The sequence below is a fragment of the Citrus clementina genome, unplaced genomic scaffold (genome assembly GCF_000493195.1).
Source record: "Citrus clementina cultivar Clemenules unplaced genomic scaffold, Citrus_clementina_v1.0 scaffold_2, whole genome shotgun sequence".
In the NCBI taxonomy this organism is placed as follows: domain Eukaryota; kingdom Viridiplantae; phylum Streptophyta; class Magnoliopsida; order Sapindales; family Rutaceae; genus Citrus; species Citrus x clementina.
In genome coordinates, this window is record NW_006262688.1 from 33,454,562 (window position 1) to 33,476,653 (window position 22,092).

The following is a 22,092-nucleotide window of genomic DNA, read 5'->3' on the forward strand; positions in this document are numbered from 1 at the left end:
TCAAATTATATTGGTGCCTTAGGCTTATTCTCGATTCTCGAATTATACTCGATCATATTTATGAGATTTTCGGGATTTTATATCAGCCCTAAATTGGTCAGCCCCGAAAGGTTTAGGGGTCTACAGACATTGTTGTCATCTCTAAGTTCAATATGTGTTAAGGACATGTCTTAATGTATCGAAGTTGAAATTTAGTTTAGAAATTTGAAATCATAGATAACAACAACAAATATATTTATTCTTATATTTATAAAAAGACTCGAATCTCCAAACTTAAAGATAAGGTGAGAAAAACCATTCGCCCAAAAGTCATTCTCTCACAAGTGTGAGGGAAGTAGTTCGAACTAATTAAAATTTTTTTTTTCAAAATTATTGACGTCCTCCGAATATTAGAGATGGTTAAAATCTGGACAATATTATATAATATTTGATATAAATTTATCTCAATAATTATATGATTGTAAAACAACAATCTCATAAAAAAGACGAGGTAAGAAAGGGACTAACCAACTCAATTGAATAGTGATCGGGAAGAGTTCAACTATTAATCGGCGAGTAGCTTTCATTTATTGTCATTAATAATTCTCTTAATTATGAAGGCGACTCCAATGCGATCGTGATGTACTTGGATTTAAAATTGAATCCATTATCTCTGAAAAGTAGTTTACTGCATATTGGCAAGGACTAATCCAAACACCAACTCACATAATTTTGTTTTTTCAGTTTACACATAGCCGCTCATTTAATTTTGCTTGAGTGAAGGTGCCTATTTAATGAAGAGAATGACAAAACAGTACAGGTTGTTTGAATTCGCTTTTAATTTCTGATGTTTTTTTTGGTTTCATTTTTATTCTTGTTTTCCCAACTTGTTTTATAATATGTCCACTATTAGATAGTGTAGGATGTCAATTGCCAACAATAAAAATCTTAAAAGTAATAACAAAAAAATAATAATAACAATAAAGGGGGAAAAAAATACATGCAAGCTTTCGTCTTTCGACATGGAGTGAGGGTGTCGTACAAAAAAAACACTGTGGCGAATGACATACACCCCTCAAGAAATGGGTTTAATTGAAGGCCCAGAAGTAAAGCTATTATTTTGTGGGCTCTATCTATAAGCCCATACTTCTATTCTGCATGAAATATCAAATTATATATTATACCCACACATACATACGTACTCATGTGGCAAGCACTCAATGGAGAAGAAATCATGGTATAAGAGCACCAAATACGTTTTCTATCCCATGCCCAATTGGTCTTATATATATATATATATAACCAAGTCATTTCAGACAACTTTCCTTATCAGTTTTCAGCTGATGCTGCGTACATTCTAGTTGGAGTGAAGTTTTTAATAATGCCTTCTGCACTGCTCATTTTATTTTAGTAGTCTTAATACTAATCATTTTCTAAAGATGTGATTAAAATTATGACATTAAAATTATAATTAAACATAAATTATGTAATTAAAAAAAATAAGACTTGTAAATTTAATATAAAAATTATAGATCAAAATTGACAGTAAAATAAAATATAAATCTTCAAAAGTAAATATAATACTTGTAAATAAGAAGTAAAATATGTAAATTAATATACTCCGAGTGAACAGATAAAATGCTTACAAACATAACTTGAAACTAGTAAATCAATATTAAATGCAAGATAAAAAATAAATCTTAGAAATGGATCACATAACTTGTAAATACAATGTAAAACTGTTATAAAATAATCCCTTAGTGACAATCATCAATTAGAATCTAGCAATATTCATGTTGTATCACCAATAATCAATAATTAAATATGTGGAAGCATACATAAATCCATAATACTTAATTATTTTCTAGAGTCATATGATTTGGCTTTCAAATCAATATTTATCCCAGAGAATCCTTTAAAATTCTCTCAGCATTCTCTATGATAATGAGATGTCAGAAAAGAATAGAAGTTACACCTGATTTGGGGACCATAACGACTTATAAAAATAACTTTCTTGATATCATTAAGTATTTCTATTTCCGTGAATCATAAAAATATAAATTACCCTTAAGTTTCTAAGTATTAAATGCTCACACCCTACTAGATAAGTTAAAGCCCAAATTACAGAAAGTTTTTATAAATAACTTTTAATTGGGCTTAACTTTGTAAGACAATCTGTAACTCATAATTAAAGATCCAACAAAAACAAGTAAATTATTATAAAAACTAATAAATTGATGTATTGTTGGTAAACAAAATCAAAACTTTCAAATATAACATCAAAACTTCCAAATATAACGTAAATCTAATACATTAATTTTAAGGGTAAAATAACACATAAATTTTAGAAATGAGACATAAGACTTGTAAATGAAAAATAAAACAAATAAATTAATAAAACCGGTAAAATGATGTATTACTATTGAACAAAATAAAAACTTACAAATATAACTTAAAACTAGTAAATCAACATTAAGTATAAAATAAAATATAAATTTTAAAAATAAAATACAGTACTTGTATATGGAAGATAAAGTGAGTAAATTAATATAAGAGTGGTAAATTGGTGCTTACTAGTTAAAAAAAAAATTAAATGTAACATATAACTTATAAATCAACACTAAATGTAAAAAATATATAAATTTTGTAGATCACACCTAAAACTTATGAATAGAAGGTGAATAAGTAAATTAATATAAGAGTTATTAGAAAAAAAATTACAAATGTAAACTTAAAACTAATTATATTATTTATTACCTTATAGATTTGCTAATTTTATATTTAAATTGAATAATCATAGTGTGGGTTTATGTAATACATGTGATGTTTTATTAAAGATATAAAACTTATTCTCAAAATTAGATTTTGAAAAACTATTCTTTTAATATTTTTCAAAGTTGTTACAAGATGAGACGATTTTGTATTCCTCTGCACCTCTTCAACAACAACCCTATATGATCTCTAAGTATAAATAAGAAATAAAATTTAAAACTATAAAAAATATGCATAAGACTCAAAATTAGATATAATTTTATTCATATATTATATATGTATCTAGTAATATAAGATTATTTTTCTTTTGGTTTGATCCATATCAAGATAAATAATTATGCTTAATTAACCGTGTAGTAAACAAATACTATTATAGAAAATGAAAAAAAAAATTTACAAATGTGCTCGAATAAATATAAAATTTATAGTTAAAGCAATTCAATAAAATTTATCCACTTGCTTTCAATGTAATTTTTTTTTTCAATTGATGAGTGTTTCTCTTCGTTTAATTAAAGTAAACAAATAAACTATTTTTTCATTAAAATTTTATAGAGACCATGTTATATCAATTTTATTGATTAATAATCTAATATTTACTTATTAATTTAACTTTGCATTTACTAATCTTATATAAAATTTATACTTTATTTTGACATTGATGCTGTAAGTCTGTAATTGTAATCAAAATTTTCGTTCTGGAGTCTGGATAGTGGGTACGCTCCTTCGTTTGCTTGTGCGTAGAAGCAAAATTTGTACAAAGACTTTCTTGATGTGCTGTGTGTATCTACGTAATTTGGGACAAAAGTCAAAAGGCCCAACAATATCAGACTTTTAATTAATTGTTCTTTCTTTACACAATCAGTCAGACTTTTGGCTTTCCTGAGTGCGTGAAGCGGGCGGAGACCGGAGCTGAGATTATAATTCATATGCATCGCGGCCCATTTATTTTGCGTCCCCATTTGTCAACCCTTTTTATTTAATATGTGAAATAACAAATTCAAAATTCACCCCGTCGCTGCCCGCACGATCTTCTTCAAAAAAATAATACGACTTTCAAAATAGCATTAACTTTCGGCTGATCAAAATCTGCATTCGCACTTAGCTTTAATTTTCGCCATGCAGCCTATCAAAAACCCAAGAAAAAAAAAATAATAAGAAAGAAATCTCCATGCAGGAAGGTTCGTTGTTGATGATATAAGATCTGACATTAACTTGTTAATCTTGGACTTTTTTTTTTTCCAGCAGAAGGAAAAAAAAAATGATTCTATGGACTGATCAGCAGTCAATTATTCTTGAACACCCGAAAAATGTTTTTTCAGTTTGAATAATTGAATTTACTCAAAGGTGTTGATGAGTTCTAAATATTTACTTAGAGATCCAGCTACCAGCCTACCACCATTTTTATCTTTTGAACTAATAAAAAGAGTTATCTATAGCATGCAAATATATATATATATATTTTTTGTGTAAGTCATCCGGTATCCGACAATCGCATTGGCCCCAATTAATCCGAATTCGGGTTGTAGTCACAATTAAGGCACTTTACCCCCCTCAAATGGTGTGTTTAATGAAGATCGAACCCGAGAACTTTTTCCACAAACTCAGCCTGCGCTGCCAACTGAACCACAACCATTTAGTTGCAAATATATTTCTTTGTATAAGTTATTACGAAATGAAATCAAAGAACTGATGATTTTAACACCGATCAAAATGCTAGCTAGAGACATGGAAAATATGGCTGCGATAGTAATTAATTAGACTTGCATAAATATAATTATTAAGCCTCAAACACGATTCATTACAAGACAAGACCTCTCGCCCGAAAAATTATATTTATTTAAGGTTCAACTAGTCAATCACAAGAAGCCAACCACCAGGAGCTTTCAACTTTTCAACTTCTGCACTTAAAAATAGAAAACAAACTGTTGAGAGAACAATTTTAAGTGATCCACTACGTATCTCTTGAACCAGACTGTCGCATACATAAGACTTTTAAAATTTCAGAAGAAAAGAGACCGTATTCATACTTTGTTATTATCATCTTGGTTACCTTTTGACAATCATAAACCCCATTTCTTGGCATATTACATTACCAATTTCCAGCCACTCGTCTTGCGTGTCCCACTCTGCTTTGCAAATTTCTTTTTGTTTTTCAACTGAGAATTTTTGACATGTTTTATTACTGTGCCGTACGCTCAATAGTACTTGGGTTTAAATATCTAACAGATTTTTTTTCATTTTTTTTTTTTGAAAAAAAAATATCTTATAGCCTTAATTTCAATGTTTCAACTTGCCTAACTATCTAAATTCTAATAAAGATTTTTCTCGAGTGGCCGACACGCAGCCGATTGCATCATCTCTGACCCTCTGCTGTACGTAAAGATCAACCTCATCACACTTACGTTTTAAGGTTTTATCTTCTTCTAAAACCACCAAAATATCCTTATAAATGAACCAACAAAAAAAAAAAAAAAAGAGAAAAAACAAAAGAAAATTAGAAACTAAAAATTAAAAACATGGTCATATAATTTAAACCCATCTTTAGTTTTAGGCTTAGCAGCTTGCGTGTGTGGGAATATTCGAAATTTCAAATACAGCTCCATAACAGGCACTTTATAATTTTAATTAGTAATAATCAAAGTCGGTGGGTTAATCAATAATCAATAAACAATTTAAGAATTGAAAAGGTGGGCGTTCCCGGTGCAGAGCCCAGCAAAATAAAGGGGGAAAAAAAAAGAATAAGATAATGTTGTTGAAGATAATGCAAACAGATTTACCAGTTGTTTTTTTCCTCTACAAACAACAAAGTAATTTTATTGAGTTTCCAGGAAGATGGTTGACTGGTGCACTTGTGGTCATACATAAACTCACACTCATGAATGCGGCCAACCACTTCCCCTTTAATATGAATCCGTCTGCACACCCCCACCTTAAAATTCATCATAAACATTTAATAAATACCAATAAAAACATATAAAGGTAAAACCGCCACATTCGATTAATCCACATAAAAAAAAATAATAATAATGTTGACCAATGGAATTTCAATTCAAAGACCATCTTATCACCTTTTGCTAAGTAAGACCTTTCTCTCGCACCTTCTTGTCCTCCATCATTCATCCATTCATTTTAGTTTCACTTGTTCACCCCCCAACCTAAAATTGCACGTGACACAGAGGCTTTAGCTTCATTTTCATTTGCAATGAAGAACCAGCCGAAACCTCTTCTCTTTTCCCTACTGTTATCGATTTTCCTATCTCTTGAATCCATATCAGCTGTTGATTTCGTATTTAACGGCTTCAATTCTTCGAACTTGTCACTCTACGGAATCGCCACCGTTGAGTCTCGCATTCTCACTCTTACAAACAGTACAACTTTCACAATTGGTCGTGCTCTGTACCCTTCAAAGATACCAACAAAGAGGCCAAACTCCTCCCATGTTTATCCATTTTCCACTTCCTTCATCTTCGCCATGGCTCCTTACAAGGGAGTTCTTGCAGGGCACGGCTTAGTTTTCCTTTTTGTACCGTTTAATGGTATCAAAGGCGCCACAGAAGCTCAGCATCTTGGCCTCTTTAACCGCACAAATGATGGCAATTCAAGCAACCATGTGTTTGGTGTCGAGTTTGATGTTTTCAAGAACCAAGAGTTCAACGATATTGATGAAAATCATGTTGGGGTTGATGTGAATTCACTGACTTCGGTAAGTGCGCACGCGGCCGGATATTGGCCCGATAATCAAACAGATAGCAGCGGCAGCAACAGCAACAGCGGTACAGGCGATGAGGAGAAGTCGTTCAAGGAATTGAAATTGAACAATGGTAAGAATTATCAAGTTTGGATTGACTATGCGGATTCTTTTATCAATATTACTATGGTTGAAGCAGGCATGAAAAGGCCTAAAAGGCCTTTGTTGAGTGTTCCTCTTAACTTATCTGGGGTTCTTGAGGATGAAATGTATGTGGGGTTCACTGCAGCAACCGGGCAATTGGTTGAAAGTCACAAGATTTTGGCTTGGAGTTTTAGTAATAGAAATTTTTCATTAAGTGAAGAGTTGATCACTAGCGGGTTGCCGTCTTTTGTTCTTCCGAAAGATTCGATTTTCAAATCAAAAGGGTTCATTTCAGGAGTAACAGTTGGAGGTCTGTTTATTATCGTGGCCGTTGTTCTGTTTTCTCTGTTTTTGATTAAGAGAAAGCAAAGGAGAGCAAGGGAAAGGGAGGAAATGGAAGATTGGGAATTGGAGTATTGGCCACATAGGATAACATACCAAGAAATCGAGGCGGCGACAAAGGGATTCTCAGAGGAAAATGTGATTGGCGTTGGAGGAAATGGGAAGGTCTATAAAGGTGTTCTTGAAGGAGGAGGGGCTGAGATTGCTGTGAAGCGCATTTCGCATGAAAATGATGGAGGGACGAGAGCATTCCTTGCTGAAATTTCAAGCCTTGGAAGACTGAAGCACAAGAGTCTAGTAGGGTTAAGAGGTTGGTGTAAAAGAGAAAAAGGGAGCTTAATGTTGGTGTATGATTACATGGAAAATGGGAGTTTGGACAAGTGGATTTTTCAGTGCGACGGGAATAAGATGTTGAGCTGTGAAGAGAGAATAAGGGTTTTAAAAGATGTGGCTGCCGGGGTATTGTACTTACACGAGGGATGGGAGAAAAAGGTACTGCATAGGGACATTAAGTCCAGCAATGTGTTGCTTGATAAAGAAATGAATGGACGGCTAGGGGATTTCGGTTTAGCCCGAATGCACGGGCACGGACAAGTGGCCAGCACAACACGTGTGGTTGGAACAGTGGGGTACTTGGCGCCGGAGGTGATTAGTAGCGGGCGAGCTTCGACTCAAACTGATGTGTTTGGATTTGGGATCTTAATATTAGAGGTCTTGAGTGGTAGGAGGCCTATAGAAGAAGGGAAGCCAATTTTGGTGGAAATGGTGTGGGAACTGATGGTGCAGGGGAAATTACTTGATGCATTGGATGCAAGATTGAGGGCTAAAGGAGGATTCGATGAGGAGGAAGTGGAGAGAGTGCTGCATCTGGGGTTGTTGTGTGCTTATCCTGACCCCAGAGCAAGGCCAACAATGAGGCAAGTGGTCAAAGTGTTAGAAGGAAAGATTGAGGCTGGTATTGAGAATGAAACTGAGGACATGTATGCATATTTGCTGCAGCAAGTGAAGTCTAAGGATATGTGGGCCAATTACTCTCGAAGTTTCGGCTATGGCTACGCAACACACCCAACATTCCATGATATAAGACAGTCGAATTCGTATTCAATGTCACTGTCTTGGTCCAACACGATAATGGAAGGTAGATAGAGTTGTAGTGTACGTTATCAGGGAAAATGGAGGGGCGGGCAAATGCTATAAACTACAAGCGCTTCATTTATTTTTATTTTTATTTTTTGGTTTAGCAAAGGAAAATTACATCTTTTCTTTATACCTTTATGTGCGACTATTGGGGTGGTGAGGATTTTATAGGGGAGATTAATTATTTTTATTGATTTTTGTTTAATGAATGCTTGTTTCTGTACATATGTGAATTGTGAAATGGAAACAGAGAGTTTACCATAATTGAAGGATGATATTAGGTTCTAAATCATATCAAGTTACTTTTTTCTCACTGCATGTGATTTTTGTTTGGTGAGTGGATCTCTTACCGTTAAAACTTTATTATCGCGGTAATCATTCTGCCCCTCTCTTTCTTCTGTTGGCCTATTGCTTTGAAATAAAGAGATGCTTCCAAGATGATCGTTTCTTTGCTTCTTGAATATATAAGTTATAAATAAACGGGAATCACCAAGCGGGGATAGCTCAGTTGGGAGAGCGTCAGACTGAAGATCTGAAGGTCGCGTGTTCGATCCACGCTCACCGCAAATCTTTTATTAATTTAGCCCTTTTCTAGGCGGCTTAAGGCAATTCGGTCCAATTCATTGTTCACCCTAGGCTATAGCCCATAATCTTTACCCCTTCTGTCCCATTTGGTATTTGGGCTTTGAATGCAAGGCCTAATCACCATTTCATAGATAGAGTGATCCTACTGACACCCCTCTAATTTCATGGAACGGAACGAGTACACTTTATACGTAATTTTACAACTTACATAATTTGCAGCCTTACACCTTTCAGAAACCCCATTATAGTTCCAATATTATCCTCATCTCTCACATCTCGATTCATTTTAATGTCCTCCATGATTTAATTAATTATAAATAAAAAAAAAACTCTAGACGCCCCATCTTCTCTAAACAACAAACAAACCCAAGGCGCACAAAGCATCTTCATCGCTTAACAACCGCGGGCTGCCATCGGCCGAATTTCTAGACTATCTATTCAGATTATTCTTCTCATCGCCAGAGAAGAGTAGTAGCTGCACCCGAGCCACAGCTAACCAACAGCTCTTGTCTTTCAGCTGTCAGTCGTCGCATCAACCGCTATCAGCAGTTTGTTTTATGATTAATTAAAAACTTACTGTATTCCAAGTAATTTGTCTTAGTGATTAACTAAAAGCTTTTCATAAATTTAACTATTCAATTTTGATAAAACCCATCACCAAAATCATCAAAGAGAGAGAGAGAACAAAAGAAGTGACTTTGATCTTCTTTCATTAAGATTTCAAGTTATATATATATAAAACACATAAAAGATCGATGCATGCAACCAGAGAAAGTTTTTAGTTGTAGAATGAAGGGATAGGGCTAATTTTGAAATTTTATTGGGATATAAATTAAAATGTAATTATAAAATTTATTATATGAGGTGTGGCAGGAAGGGGATTTTCATTAACGGTGTGCCAATAGTACTACTCTTGTAGATACTTCAGTTCACCGTCCTTGACCGGAAGTCCTTTAAACTTGCCAGCCATTAATCCGTAATTCTTCTCCTTGTACTAGAAAAATTATTGATTATCCTTTAAATATAAATAACATTACAAATTTACTCATATTTAAAATAAGAAATCTTTAGAATGTCCAACTCTTGTGTCGTGATCAGATACCTAAGCCTAAGAGACTTTATTTATTTCTAAATATTAGCAAGAGAAAAATCCCCACAAAGACGGTTATTAGATTTATCTAGAGCATTATTGAAGTCATTAGACTAATGTCGCCCAGCCCTAGATGTGGAATTTTTTTTTTTTTTTCCATTGTTTCGCAATACTGATTGTAACCCAATACTTGAAAATTCCATGGCGGTGCTAAAAGTAGTTCTTCGAACTTCTGAGCATATCCTTTAATTACAATAAGCGGGACATATTTGAAAGAGTAATCTTGCCGCCGTTATGTAGTTTTTTTTCTTCTCCTTTTAAAAGTTGTTTAATTACACGCAATAACATTAAAAAAAAAATTGGCCGTCACATGCGTTAAACTATACATAAATTATATTTTATCAATCGTGACACGTTTATTTAGCACTTTTAAGAAATCGTGTCCACAGGCATGGATGGTTTCTCGTCTGTCTTCCTCCCTCATGGTCCCGCGGTTCATAAATGCGTTTCAAGTACCCGACCAATTAATTGTTTACAGAGAAATCATAACTAAAAATCATATTACAGGTGATATATAGACATTGTTGAATTAGCTGATGAAGCTGAATCAGATGCAACACATGTTGGAGTGCCAGCTGGAATCAAGCCAGCTGTAAATCTAGTAGCTAGTCTGGAAATGAAAGAGAAAGATAAACGTGAGAAGTTGAGAAGCTCCAGATGGCAAAACTGTTATGAAGAGATTCCCATACAGTTGAATTATGCAGCAATTAGTTAATAAATCAGTACTTATTAATTGTATTGAATTTAGTTAGATCAGAGTTAGTTACTCATTAGTTACATTGCTTAGCTGTAATTAGAGTACTCAGCAAGTATTAGATTCCACTATAAATACTTAGCTGAGCTCATTTCTGATTTTGGATTTGCATTAATAATTGAAAGACAATTTCTCTTTTTCTTCTTCATTCGATCTTCAAATTCCAACTTGGTATAAGAGCTTGTGGTTAAAATGGCAAACAATGAATTTCAAACTACAAGCACTCGAGCTTCAAGCTCAACTGCAAATCCAATCACAAACTCAATCAACAACACATCAGTTAACTCTCTGATTTTCAACACTCCGATCAAGCTTACAAACAGCAATTACTTGCTATGGCGATCTCAAGTTATTGTTGCGATCAATGCAAACGAACTTGAAGATCTGATTGATAATACTAAGAATCCTCCAAGTAGAATGATTGTTAATGTCGATAGCGATCAAACTGTGATCACTGTGATAAATCCACAGTTTCAGATCTGGAGAAAAGTTGATCAACAACTCATGAGCTGGCTGCTTTCAACTCTGAGTGAAGAAGTGTTAAGTGCTGTCATTGGAGCAAGCTCATCTCTAGAGGTATGGCAAACACTCTCTGAACAGTTTGGTGCTAGATCTCGATCAAGAGTTCTTCACTTAAGAACTCAGATCCAGACAACTAGAAAGGGATCGATGAGCATTCATGAATATTATATTAAGATGAAGGTGAATCTGGATTCACTGAGAGCTGCCGGAAATCATATGAGTAATGATGATTTTGTGTTGTGTTTACTTGCTGGGCTTGGACCTGAGTATGATCCGATTGTTGCTATAATCAATGCTAGATCAGAAAGCATAACTCCATCAGAGGTTTATGGCATGCTGTTGAGCCAAGAAAACAGAATCGAACATCAGAATTCTGTCAGTGGAATGGATTTTCAGGCAAACATTGCTTACTACAGGGGAAACCAGAGGAGAAATTGGCAACCAAATTTCAATAACACTGGAAATGTTATCAATCAGAATGGAAGGCAATATGGAGGTAATTCTGGTGGAGGCAATTTTGATCCAGCACAGGAGAAAATGAAAGGAAAAGCTCACATTGATGAAGAAACACCTAAAGGACCATGTCAGATCTGCTTCAGGAAGAATCACACTGCTGTAAACTGCTGGTATAGGTTTAAGAAGAACTATGTGCCTAATTTTCCAGGGAACAAAATAAGTGCTTATGTAGCTGAAGGTGCAGAGACAAAAAGTGGTGGCTGGTATCTTGACAGTGGAGCAACAGATCATGTCACTAATGATCTCAACAACTTAAGCATAAGTTCTGAGTACAAAGGAAATCACCAGCTTGCAGTAGGTAATGGTTCAAAACTTGAAATTGTTTCTGTTGGTTATTCATTGCTTGGCACACTTGAACCTGATATTCAGAAACACATTAAACTAAACCACATTCTTTTTGTACCACAAATAACCAAAAATCTAATTAGCATATCCAAACTCTTGAAAGATAACAATGTATGCATTGAATTTGACAAAACATATTGTGTTGTTAAGGACAAGAGAATGGGGATTGTTCTCATGAAAGGTGTGGCTAAAGATGGACTGTACAAGCTGCTGAACCTGCCTCTAAACCACTCTCAAATCAAGTCCATTTTGTTATCTTCAGTTTCACATTCTAGTCTACTTTCAGTTTGTAAAATAAATAAACCTGAGTCTATGATGTCTGTTGTTTCTAAAGAATTCTGTACAAGCTGTAAAGACCAAAGAATCAACAAAACTCTTGATCTTTGGCACATAAGATTAGGTCATCCAAATGTTTATGATCTTAAGAAAACATTGTCAGCTTGTAATATTTCGTTTGGTAATAAAATGTCTGAGTTGTCATTTTGCAAAGCCTGTCAATATGGAAAGATGCACAGATTGTCTTTCAAAAGTAGTGAATCAAAATCATCTACTGCTCTTGAGATTATTCATAGTGATCTTTGGGGTCCAGCACCAACTATTTCAAACCAGGGGTTCAAATATTACATTGCTTTCATTGATGACAAAACAAACTACACCTGGATTTATGGATTAGCTAGTAAGTCTCAAGCACTGTCAGCCTTCATTATCTTTAAAAACCAAATAGAAAAAAGCCTAGAGCTGAAAATCAAAACACTTCAGTGTGACATGGGAGGGGAATACAGAGCTTTTGAACCTTATCTCAGAAATGAAGGAATAGCTATAAGATATTCCTGCCCTTATACACATCACCAAAATGGGAAAGCTGAGAGGAAACACAGACACCTTGTTGAAACTGGACTGACACTCCTTGCTCAAGCCAATATACCTCTTAAGTTTTGGTGGGAAGCATTCTATAATGCTACTTATCTTGTCAACAGAATCAGCACACCTACATTGAACCACAAAACACCTTTTGAGGCCCTTTATTCTAAGAAACCAAGTTATTCTCAAATCAAGATCTTTGGTTGTGAATGTTACCCTTTCCTGAGACCATACAATAGTCATAAGTTTGATTTTCATACCTCAAAATGTGTTCATTTAGGTTTCAGTAACTTGCACAAGGGTTATCTGTGTCTAAATCCAAATGGCAAAATTTATATTGCTGCACATGTCAACTTTAATGAGAATTCTTTTCCTTTCCAAAATGATCCAAGTTTCATAGTCTCAAAGTCCACTCATACACCAGAACCTGCAAACACATTTAGCAAGTTTATCTCAATATCTTTTCCTTCAGAAACCCAAAATCATGAGGGAACAGCAGCAAGTATAAGTTCATTAGAAGACACAACTAACTCAGATGATCCTTCTAATGAACAAAATCCTAACAACAACATTGATCAAATAAATTCAATGCGTGACAATGAAATCAGCACACCTGAGTCCCCACAAATTTCTTTCTCAAATAATTCTGAACCAAACACTCACATTCCAGAAACACCTCAGCCTATATATCAACCTGGACCTTCACATCCTATGACAACTAGAGCTAAAAATGGTATATTCAAACCAAAACTGTACAACACTGAAAAGTCCCTGTCTCTTGATACACCTTCAAGTGTAGCTGAAGATTTGAATAATCATCAGTGGAAACAAGCAATGCATGAAGAGTTCAGTGCTTTAATGAGAAATCAGACATGGTGTTTAGTTCCTCCTCAACAAAATATGAAGTTAGTTGGGAACAAATGGATCTATCGAGTGAAGCAGAATTCAGATGGATCTATCAACAAATACAAAGCTCGTTTGGTGGCAAAGGGGTTTTTACAAACAGAAGGTGTTGATTATCAAGAAACTTTTAGTCATGTTGTCAAGGCAGCAACCATAAGGATTATATTAAGTCTTGCTGTCATAAACAACTGGAAGCTAAGACAAGTAGATATCAATAATGCTTTTCTCAATGGGGAACTAAGTGAAACTATTTACATGCCTCAGCCAGAAGGTTTTGAAAATTCAGAGCATCCAGATCATGTGTGTAAGCTAACAAAGGCTCTCTATGGATTGAAGCAGGCACCAAGAGCATGATTTGATAAACTCAGGTCAGTTCTGGAGTCTTGGAAATTTACTAGAACCAGATCAGACACATCTTTATTTTTTAAAAAAAGTGGGAATGATGTGATTATGCTGTTGATTTATGTTGATGATATAATAGTAACTGGAAACAATAATGCTGAAATAGAACAGCTTATCAGTAATCTTAGCAGCACTTTTGCTCTTAAAGATTTGGGGAATCTTAATTTCTTTCTTGGCATAGAAGTGATTAGGAATGATGATACCTTAGTACTATCCCAGTCAAAGTACATAAAAGATCTACTAGCTAAGTTTAAATTGAAAGAATGCAATGGAACTGATACTCCTCTGGCCACAACAGAAAAGCTTAGCAAAAACATGGGTGAAGATTTTACAAATGCAACTCAGTACAGGAAAGCTATTGGAGGATTACAGTATGCAGTGTTAACAAGGCCTGAAATTGCTTATGCTGTAAACAAACTAAGTCAATTCATGGCTAACCCTTTACAACCTCACTGGCTTGCTTGCAAACGAGTACTGAGGTATCTCAAGGAAACCATAGATTATGGCTTAACTTTCAAGAGATCTGATTCTCTAGATCTTGTAATGTATACTGATGCAGATTGGGGTAGTGACATTGACGACAGAAGATCAACTAGTGGCTACTGTGTTTTTCTAGGTGAAAATTTAATCAGCTGGAGTTCAAAGAAGCAGAGCATAATTTCTAAATCATCAGCAGAGTCAGAATACAGAGCTATGGCTTTGGCTTGCTCAGAGTTAACTTGGATCTGCTCAATTCTTAAGGAACTTGACATCAGACTTCAGAGTACTCCACTACTACTAAGTGACAGCACAAGTGCAGCTGCTATCAAATCCAGTAATGCATTCTAAGACTAAACATCTTGAAATAGATATTCACTTTGTGAGAGACAAAGTTGAAAGGAAAGAGGTTGACATTGCTTTTGTGTCTACAAATGATCAAGTTGCTGGTATATTAACTAAACCTCTTACATATCCTAAATTCAGCTTCTTCAGAAGCAAACTTAAAGTCTTTCCAAAAGACTTAAGTTTGAGAAGGGGTGTTGAATTAGCTGATGAAGCTGAATCAGATGCAACACATGTTGGAGTGCCAGCTGGAATCAAGCCAGCTGTAAATCTAGTAGCTAGTCTGGAAATGAAAGAGAAAGATACACGTGAGAAGTTGAGAAGCTCCAGATGGCAAAACTGTTATGAAGAGATTCCCATACAGTTGGATTATGCAGCAATTAGTTAACAAATCAGTACTTATTAATTGTATTGAATTTAGTTAGATCAGAGTTAGTTACTCATTAGTTACATTGCTTAGCTGTAATTAGAGTACTCAGCAAGTATTAGATTCCACTATAAATACTTAGCTGAGCTCATTTCTGATTTTGGATTTGCATTAATAATTGAAAGACAATTTCTCTTTTTCTTCTTCATTCGATCTTCAAATTCCAACTTGGTATCAGAGCTTGTGGTTAAAATGGCAACAGAAAATATGACCTCGTTCTGTGATTTCGATCCATGCAGCGACGCACGTGGAAACCAATTATAGAAGGAGATGATCGGCAGTGACACGCCTGAGCGTAGATGCTTTCCAGTGACAAGTTGCCGCACATTATCACTAGTTGTGAAATCCACTGCAGATCATGAGCATTAACCAATAATTGTCAGGAGTTCATTCGGAAACTATGACCAGATCATTGGGCATGGCTGAAAAAATCAATTCAAACTATGTATGATTTAGGTGTGGCCTGTAGGTAATTTAACTTGCAGCTAACCATTGGCTGGGCGGCCACATGAATCATGTTATCTACTTAATTCTAGACCTAACCTTATCGGTTTGTTTCTGTTGAAGTAGTGTACGTACCTGTCAAGTGTCACTACTCTTCTCTCTCCGTGGGTCACATGTATATTACTGATTAAATTACAATCGGTGAAAAAAGTAGGGTAGCTGGTTATTCGAATCAAATTATCAACGACATTGAAGAAGAATAATCAGTGAAGTACATATCTCAAGTCTCAGAGCATATTCCTGTGTCGTTTCCTCTCGTTGTTAAAGCAGTATTCTTCACATAACGTATGCAACTACCTTAACGAACCAGTTTATTATTATTATTCATATTTTTCAACCGTAAGTGCAAGATTATCGAATTGTATTCTGGCTGGTGTTTCCATTAAATTAAGAAAGCATTTTCTGTTCGTGTCCAAATGAAACTGGACAAGAAATAAATTTGTATTACCAGTAATTAAGAGATAGAAAATATATACATGCAATGAGTTTTGATTTCCACCATCTTCATTTTTTTTTCCCTGAAAGTTCAGTTGATAAATCTCCAAGTATAGGAGCCTTTAGACCTATAACTTATATTCAAAACTTAGTTCAAGAGCTAATGGTTACTGAAGTCTTACACGCTTAATCCGATATTTATTCTATTCAGCTGGTGTGAAATATTGTTTATACCATTACGTGCAGTGGTTGGGTAATATGGGCACATGTACGTGTTATACTTTGATACCGTAAAAACTTTTATGAGACAATTAATAAAGAGTAGATGTATTAATCTAACTCTTACTGATTCATGAATATAAAAATTCAATTTATATTGATTGATAATTAATCTTTTTTAATTAATGATTAAGACGGAAATAATCAATTATTTAACTGACTGTTTTATTTCTATCAATTTTATTTGATTGTTATCACCACAGTAATTAGAGACATATTAAATCATACAGAAAAATGACAATTATAACAGAAATTATTAATAATTAACTTGGCGAAGGTGGTTTTCACAAACTCACCTCCAAGTCAGTCCACACGTAAAACTGAGCTGCAGCAACTTGATTGTTTAATTTTCACGAATACTCATGAAATGGCTTGTCGCTTTTAACTCTAATTTCAATAATTGAATAGTGGAAGATTAAAGAAAATTTTGATGGATCTGGCAGGATCCGCGATGGTTCTCGATGATGAGGTTAGGTCGTTTAAGATAAAAGCACATGTTTAACACATGACATTTATTATTATTTGCTTGACTCAATATTCAAAACACCATCCCCACTACAAGTTCGATCAAGTTCAAGATCAAGTTGGCTCATTAACACCTGCAATAAGGCACAAGTTGTTTGCATCTGACTGTTTCCTCTAGTTGATAATTAATTAAGTAATAATCAACTGCGATATCTACAGCGAGCTGGAATACTAACTAGTCAAATCCACGTGGGTGTCAACTTGTTATCAATCTCCCCTATCGCACGTGGCCAGCTAGCTATTAACTAGTCAAAAGTGCCATAATTAATTTATTTTTGAGGATTTTGTAACTCATGGATGTATATTTATTAAATGAGGTTAGGTGTTACCATCGACTTTGATCAGAAATGGTGACTAAACATCCGACCCATATTGTTTGCATTAAAGTAAACTTGGTGACATCAAGACAATAAATATCTTCAATCAAAACGTGGATTACATTTTAAAAAAAAATGCTATGAAATTTGATCAGAAGTTTGTTCACTTGTCTTGATTTTTATTATTTTTAATTTTCAAGTTGATTTACTAAATTCTCCCACTTCTTAGTTAAAAAAGAAAAAGAAAAAAGAACTCCCACTTGATTTTTAAACTCTAGATAAACTGTGATTCTAATGATTGTAATATTAGTCATGTTATATATACCGACCAGAATTTTTTCGTGACAAGAATAAAATGCCTAATTCATCTGGAAAGTTCACTTTGGCACTAGAAATTCAAGAAGCGTAGGCTCGGAAATGTTCCAGTGTCCTTCATTGAGTTACGTGGAAAAGCTCACTACTAATGTAAATATTAATTTCTTTTTTTATCACCTAGGTTTAAAAAATAGTCGACACGAACCTTTTAGAACATATATATATATATTTATATGTATTTCTTGTTAAAAGTATACTCATCAAAAAAGCTCCCTTAATAAAAATAAAAGTATAAGTTGTTTTATACCCAACATGAATGCCGCCTCAGGATTCGTGATCCAGTATGAAGGAACTCCTCCAGTTCAGGATTGAATCCAACAATCATCGAATCATTCAAATGACAATTTTGCACTCTATTTTGTCCACTTCCGATGTAAACTATGCCAATGCCACCAGTCGTCGTTGGAAAAGATTGTCTTGGTGCGCACAGAAATGCTTTAAACCACTGGCAAGACGCCGCGTTCTCCCGACAATCTTTTCCGCCACGTTCCTTTTAAAAATTTAAAATCATTATACCCTCGGCCAAAATTCAACAAAACATAAAACAAAATCAATACTCGTTTGGTAAGGCTCCATGCAAGTCGGTCCCACTTTTGGATAAAACCCGAAATCGCGCGTCCCTCATTCCGCCACGTCTCATCATCGTAATCATCATTTGGATGAACATCACTGTGTATCACGTTATGTTGGTCCCTCCATTTCACAGGACAGGAATCAGGATACAGGATATAAGGAAACGACATATCACCTTTTCTTGCGAATTTTATATCCCAAAAACAAAAGAAAAGAAAAGAAAGGAGAATTAGATAATTACCTTAAATGAACATAAATAAAACTTGGCAAGTATTGGTCCCCTTAATAATACATATTATGAAAAAGACATTATTCCGGTGAATATTCGAGTATATCCAGATGAGTATAGATCAAAATTATTGGATTTGACTGACGTGGATCCTTGCTGTCTGACTTATTATAAGCCAAAAATAATAATGGACTGTTTTGATGTACATCTACCAATGGTACTGCGCCACGTCAGCAAGAGTCAGCCCTCCTCTGATCGGCGGCTCGTTGGTCCACGTGTACAGATGTGGGTCCCGCTCGCTCCAAACTTTGTATATAAAGGAGACACCACAAATCCTCCTAATGCAAGCTAAGTCGACACAAGAAACAGAATCCTGTTTATCTGCATATATAGATACATAAAGAACGTAAACTGTTGCAATACGGAAACATGCCAGGTGTTACAGCCACCAGAATTCCGGAGCAGCCACTTGGGAGCTTATCCGAAATGTTCTTCGGGCTCCCTGAAGACGGCGAGCTGATTCCGGCGGGCTTTACTAGCGTTGCTTCGCCGGAAAACGAAGCTCTAGATGATGATGATCATGAAGACGAAGATGAAGAAAAAGAAAATCAAGAGAGTGCTGAAGAAAAAAAAAACTTCTGGGAGTCACAGCACCAGCGTCTGCAGTCAACGTTGTGTAGGACTGGCTCTTTGGAGTCGAAGATTAGAAACGCTACTAAAGAAATATTGAAGGATATACAATTACAAGTGGCTGCCGGCAATAACGTCTGTGGTTGTGGGAGACGGCCGGTGGCTTCCGGTGCTTGCCGGAGTTGCTTGATGAGAGAGGTCTCCGGACGGCTAGGAAACGCGGGTTATAACAGTGCCATCTGCAAGTCCAAGTGGAGAAGCTCTCCGGATATCCCATCAGGTGAGCATACATTCATGGATGTGAGAGATAATTCAAGTACAAAGAAAGGGGAGGTGAGGGTGATCGTAGAGTTGAACTTTAGGGCTGAGTTTGAGATGGCTAGAGCAAGCGAAGAATACAACCGGTTAGTCCACCGGCTGCCAGAATTATTCGTTGGAAAAGTTGAGAGATTAAGTAATGTGATCAAGATCTTGTGTTCTGCTGCCAAGAAATGCATGAAGGAGAAAAAGATGCACATGGGTCCGTGGAGGAAACAAAGATACATGCAAGCCAAGTGGCTTGGCGCATGCGAAAGGACCACATCTGTGCAAAATTTATCGATGGCTAGTCAATATGATCCTGATCGATTGCCAAAGCCAAGGGCATCCATGCTAACGGTAGATTTGTTAGAAAAGTTGCCCAATATGCACTGTACAGCCGTCCAGGTTGTGTGATTATATATATATATAAAGAGGTAAGGGGGTGGAAAAGTTCAAATACAGTTTTTTTTACCCCTTACCACCTCAAGAATCGAATTCGAGTTTTAATAGGGGTTACATCTGCACTGCAACCAAACCAACAATGCCCTTATGGCTTGTGTGATTATATTTATTATTACGCAAAATAGCTATATTTTGCCGTGTTCATTTCTTGGTTTGTAAGTCCTCAAGGGCCAAAATTAGTTTTATATTTGTAAAATATTTAGAGTGTGGATATGCGAAAGATGGATCGATGGATCGTAAATTACAAAAAACAAAACTTGTTATTTTAATTTCATCTTCTCAGCTACCAGCTAAAGTAGTATGTATAAATCCTTGTCTACTTAGTATTTAATTTCTCTCCTTTTTCAAAACTTTTGTACATTGAGTTACAATCTATCTATCTATTTATATATATAAAGTTGGGACTTGAAGATGTGATGTGGCATCACCATTTCTCATTTTTGCATTTCCTTTCTCTTCAGCTCGTGCTCGTCTCCTCATCACTGTGCTTCGCCTTCGCGGATCTATTCTTTATCATCATCATCACCATGAAATGCCACCGTCGTCATCATCAGCGGCATCATTAAACGCCACCACCATCATCATCAAACGTTGTGTTCATCATCATCAGCCGCCGTCGCAACCAGCACCAGCTCCGATACAGTCAGAAGTTTGCGATTAGAAACCAGCGGCCTTCGTCGGATGCCGATTCTTGAAGTTGAAGTTCATGAATCGTGAGTTTCAGCATTGTTATGTGATTTATACTTCGAAATGTTTTTTATTCTTGCTGATAATAGATTCGAAATAATATCTTCAACATTTGAACTTTGAATTGTAAACTTATGTTATAGATTTGTATTTGTGAATGTTTTATTGTTCAGAACCATTAAAATTTAGCGCAGGTATTTGTTTTGAATGTTCTGGAATCTGGATATGCTGTTTTAATTTTTTAGTTTTTTTATTTATTGATCCGGGTTCAAAACCCGTAATCCGAAAACCCGAATTTTTCCGGGTTGAACCCGGACCGGACTCGGATACAAAAAATCCGGGTTTATATCCGGATCCGGATTACAAAAATGATATCTGGGTCCGGAACCGGGAAGGCCAAACTCGGACCCGGACCCGGATTTTACCATCCCTAGGCATATTCTTTGTAATAAACATCAAAGGGGGAGTGTTATGAATTTATTAAAATAAATGTAGACGTTCATAACATATATCTCTTAATCTCCCCACTATCTCCCATTAGCAACTTTTAGCTTCCATATAACTCCCACTATCTCATAAGGAATTATGATCCATAATTTTTCATTAATTTCATGGAGTGATTATGTGACTATAAAATGAGAGCTCATCTTTTTGTTTTGTACACACACAATTGGAATGAATAAAATCACTCTATAATATATTCTCTCATTTTATTCTTTATCTTGCGTTACTTCTTTATTTGTATTGCTGGTTAATAGTTTTTATTTTTATTTTTATTTTTATAAGGTTGCCTCATCTTTAAAAAAAAATCAATTCATATTTTTTATCAGTTTCATTAAGTGTAAAGTAAGAAAAAATGATAATACTAATTTTTTTTTTCAAAACCGCGTGAAGCGCGGTTCTATTTTATAGTTATATATATATATATATATATATCAAAGTCTAGATAATTTCTTTAACACAAAGACTTAAAGTAAAGAAAACAACATGGTAGTGGAAAAACTCCATCAATAAACCATTTTGCAAAGAACTTTCAAAGTCAAATGGTGGTCAAAGTTTGACGAACAGACCAAATTAACTGAAACCCTTATAAAAAATTGGCTCTGTTCCAAAAGTTTTCTACAGCCAACCATAAAAGGTTCCAAAGCCCAACAAACCTTTCTGACCCAAAAATCCAAAGTCCAATCTCTTTTGGCCAGCGCCAAAATTGAAGATGAATATTTCAAAGTTATGGAGCAGCTCCTCACCTCAAGATCAAAGTCCTCAGTAGCAGATTCCTCTGAAGACGATGAAGAAGATGAAGAGCTATTCATTTCTCTTGGAGATGAAAATGAAGACGACTGCTTCGGAATTTTCTCTCCAATAAAGCATTGTAAATAATAATTGTAAACTTTAAAAAAAAAAAGTAATTATTATGCATATTTTTC

General features: G+C 35.1%; 2 protein-coding genes and 1 non-coding gene across 3 annotated transcripts; all 3 read left to right on the plus strand.

Annotated features, from left to right (window-relative positions):
- The first annotated feature begins 5,784 nt into the window (after window positions 1-5,784).
- LOC18053531 (L-type lectin-domain containing receptor kinase VII.1) lies at window positions 5,785-8,328 on the plus strand. The gene has a single exon (XM_006449285.2). The coding sequence runs from the start codon at window positions 5,954-5,956 to the stop codon at window positions 8,069-8,071; it is 2,118 nt and encodes a 705-aa protein (XP_006449348.1). The 5' UTR covers window positions 5,785-5,953; the 3' UTR covers window positions 8,072-8,328.
- Window positions 8,329-8,555: 227 nt separating this feature from the next.
- TRNAF-GAA lies at window positions 8,556-8,628 on the plus strand. Its single transcript has one exon. It is a non-coding gene; the product is annotated as a tRNA-Phe (tRNA).
- A 10,291-nt stretch (window positions 8,629-18,919) lies between these two features.
- Window positions 18,920-20,309, plus strand: LOC18053532. Its single transcript, XM_006449286.2, has one exon. The coding sequence runs from the start codon at window positions 19,016-19,018 to the stop codon at window positions 19,928-19,930; it is 915 nt and encodes a 304-aa protein (XP_006449349.1). The 5' UTR covers window positions 18,920-19,015; the 3' UTR covers window positions 19,931-20,309.
- The last annotated feature ends 1,783 nt before the right edge of the window (window positions 20,310-22,092 follow it).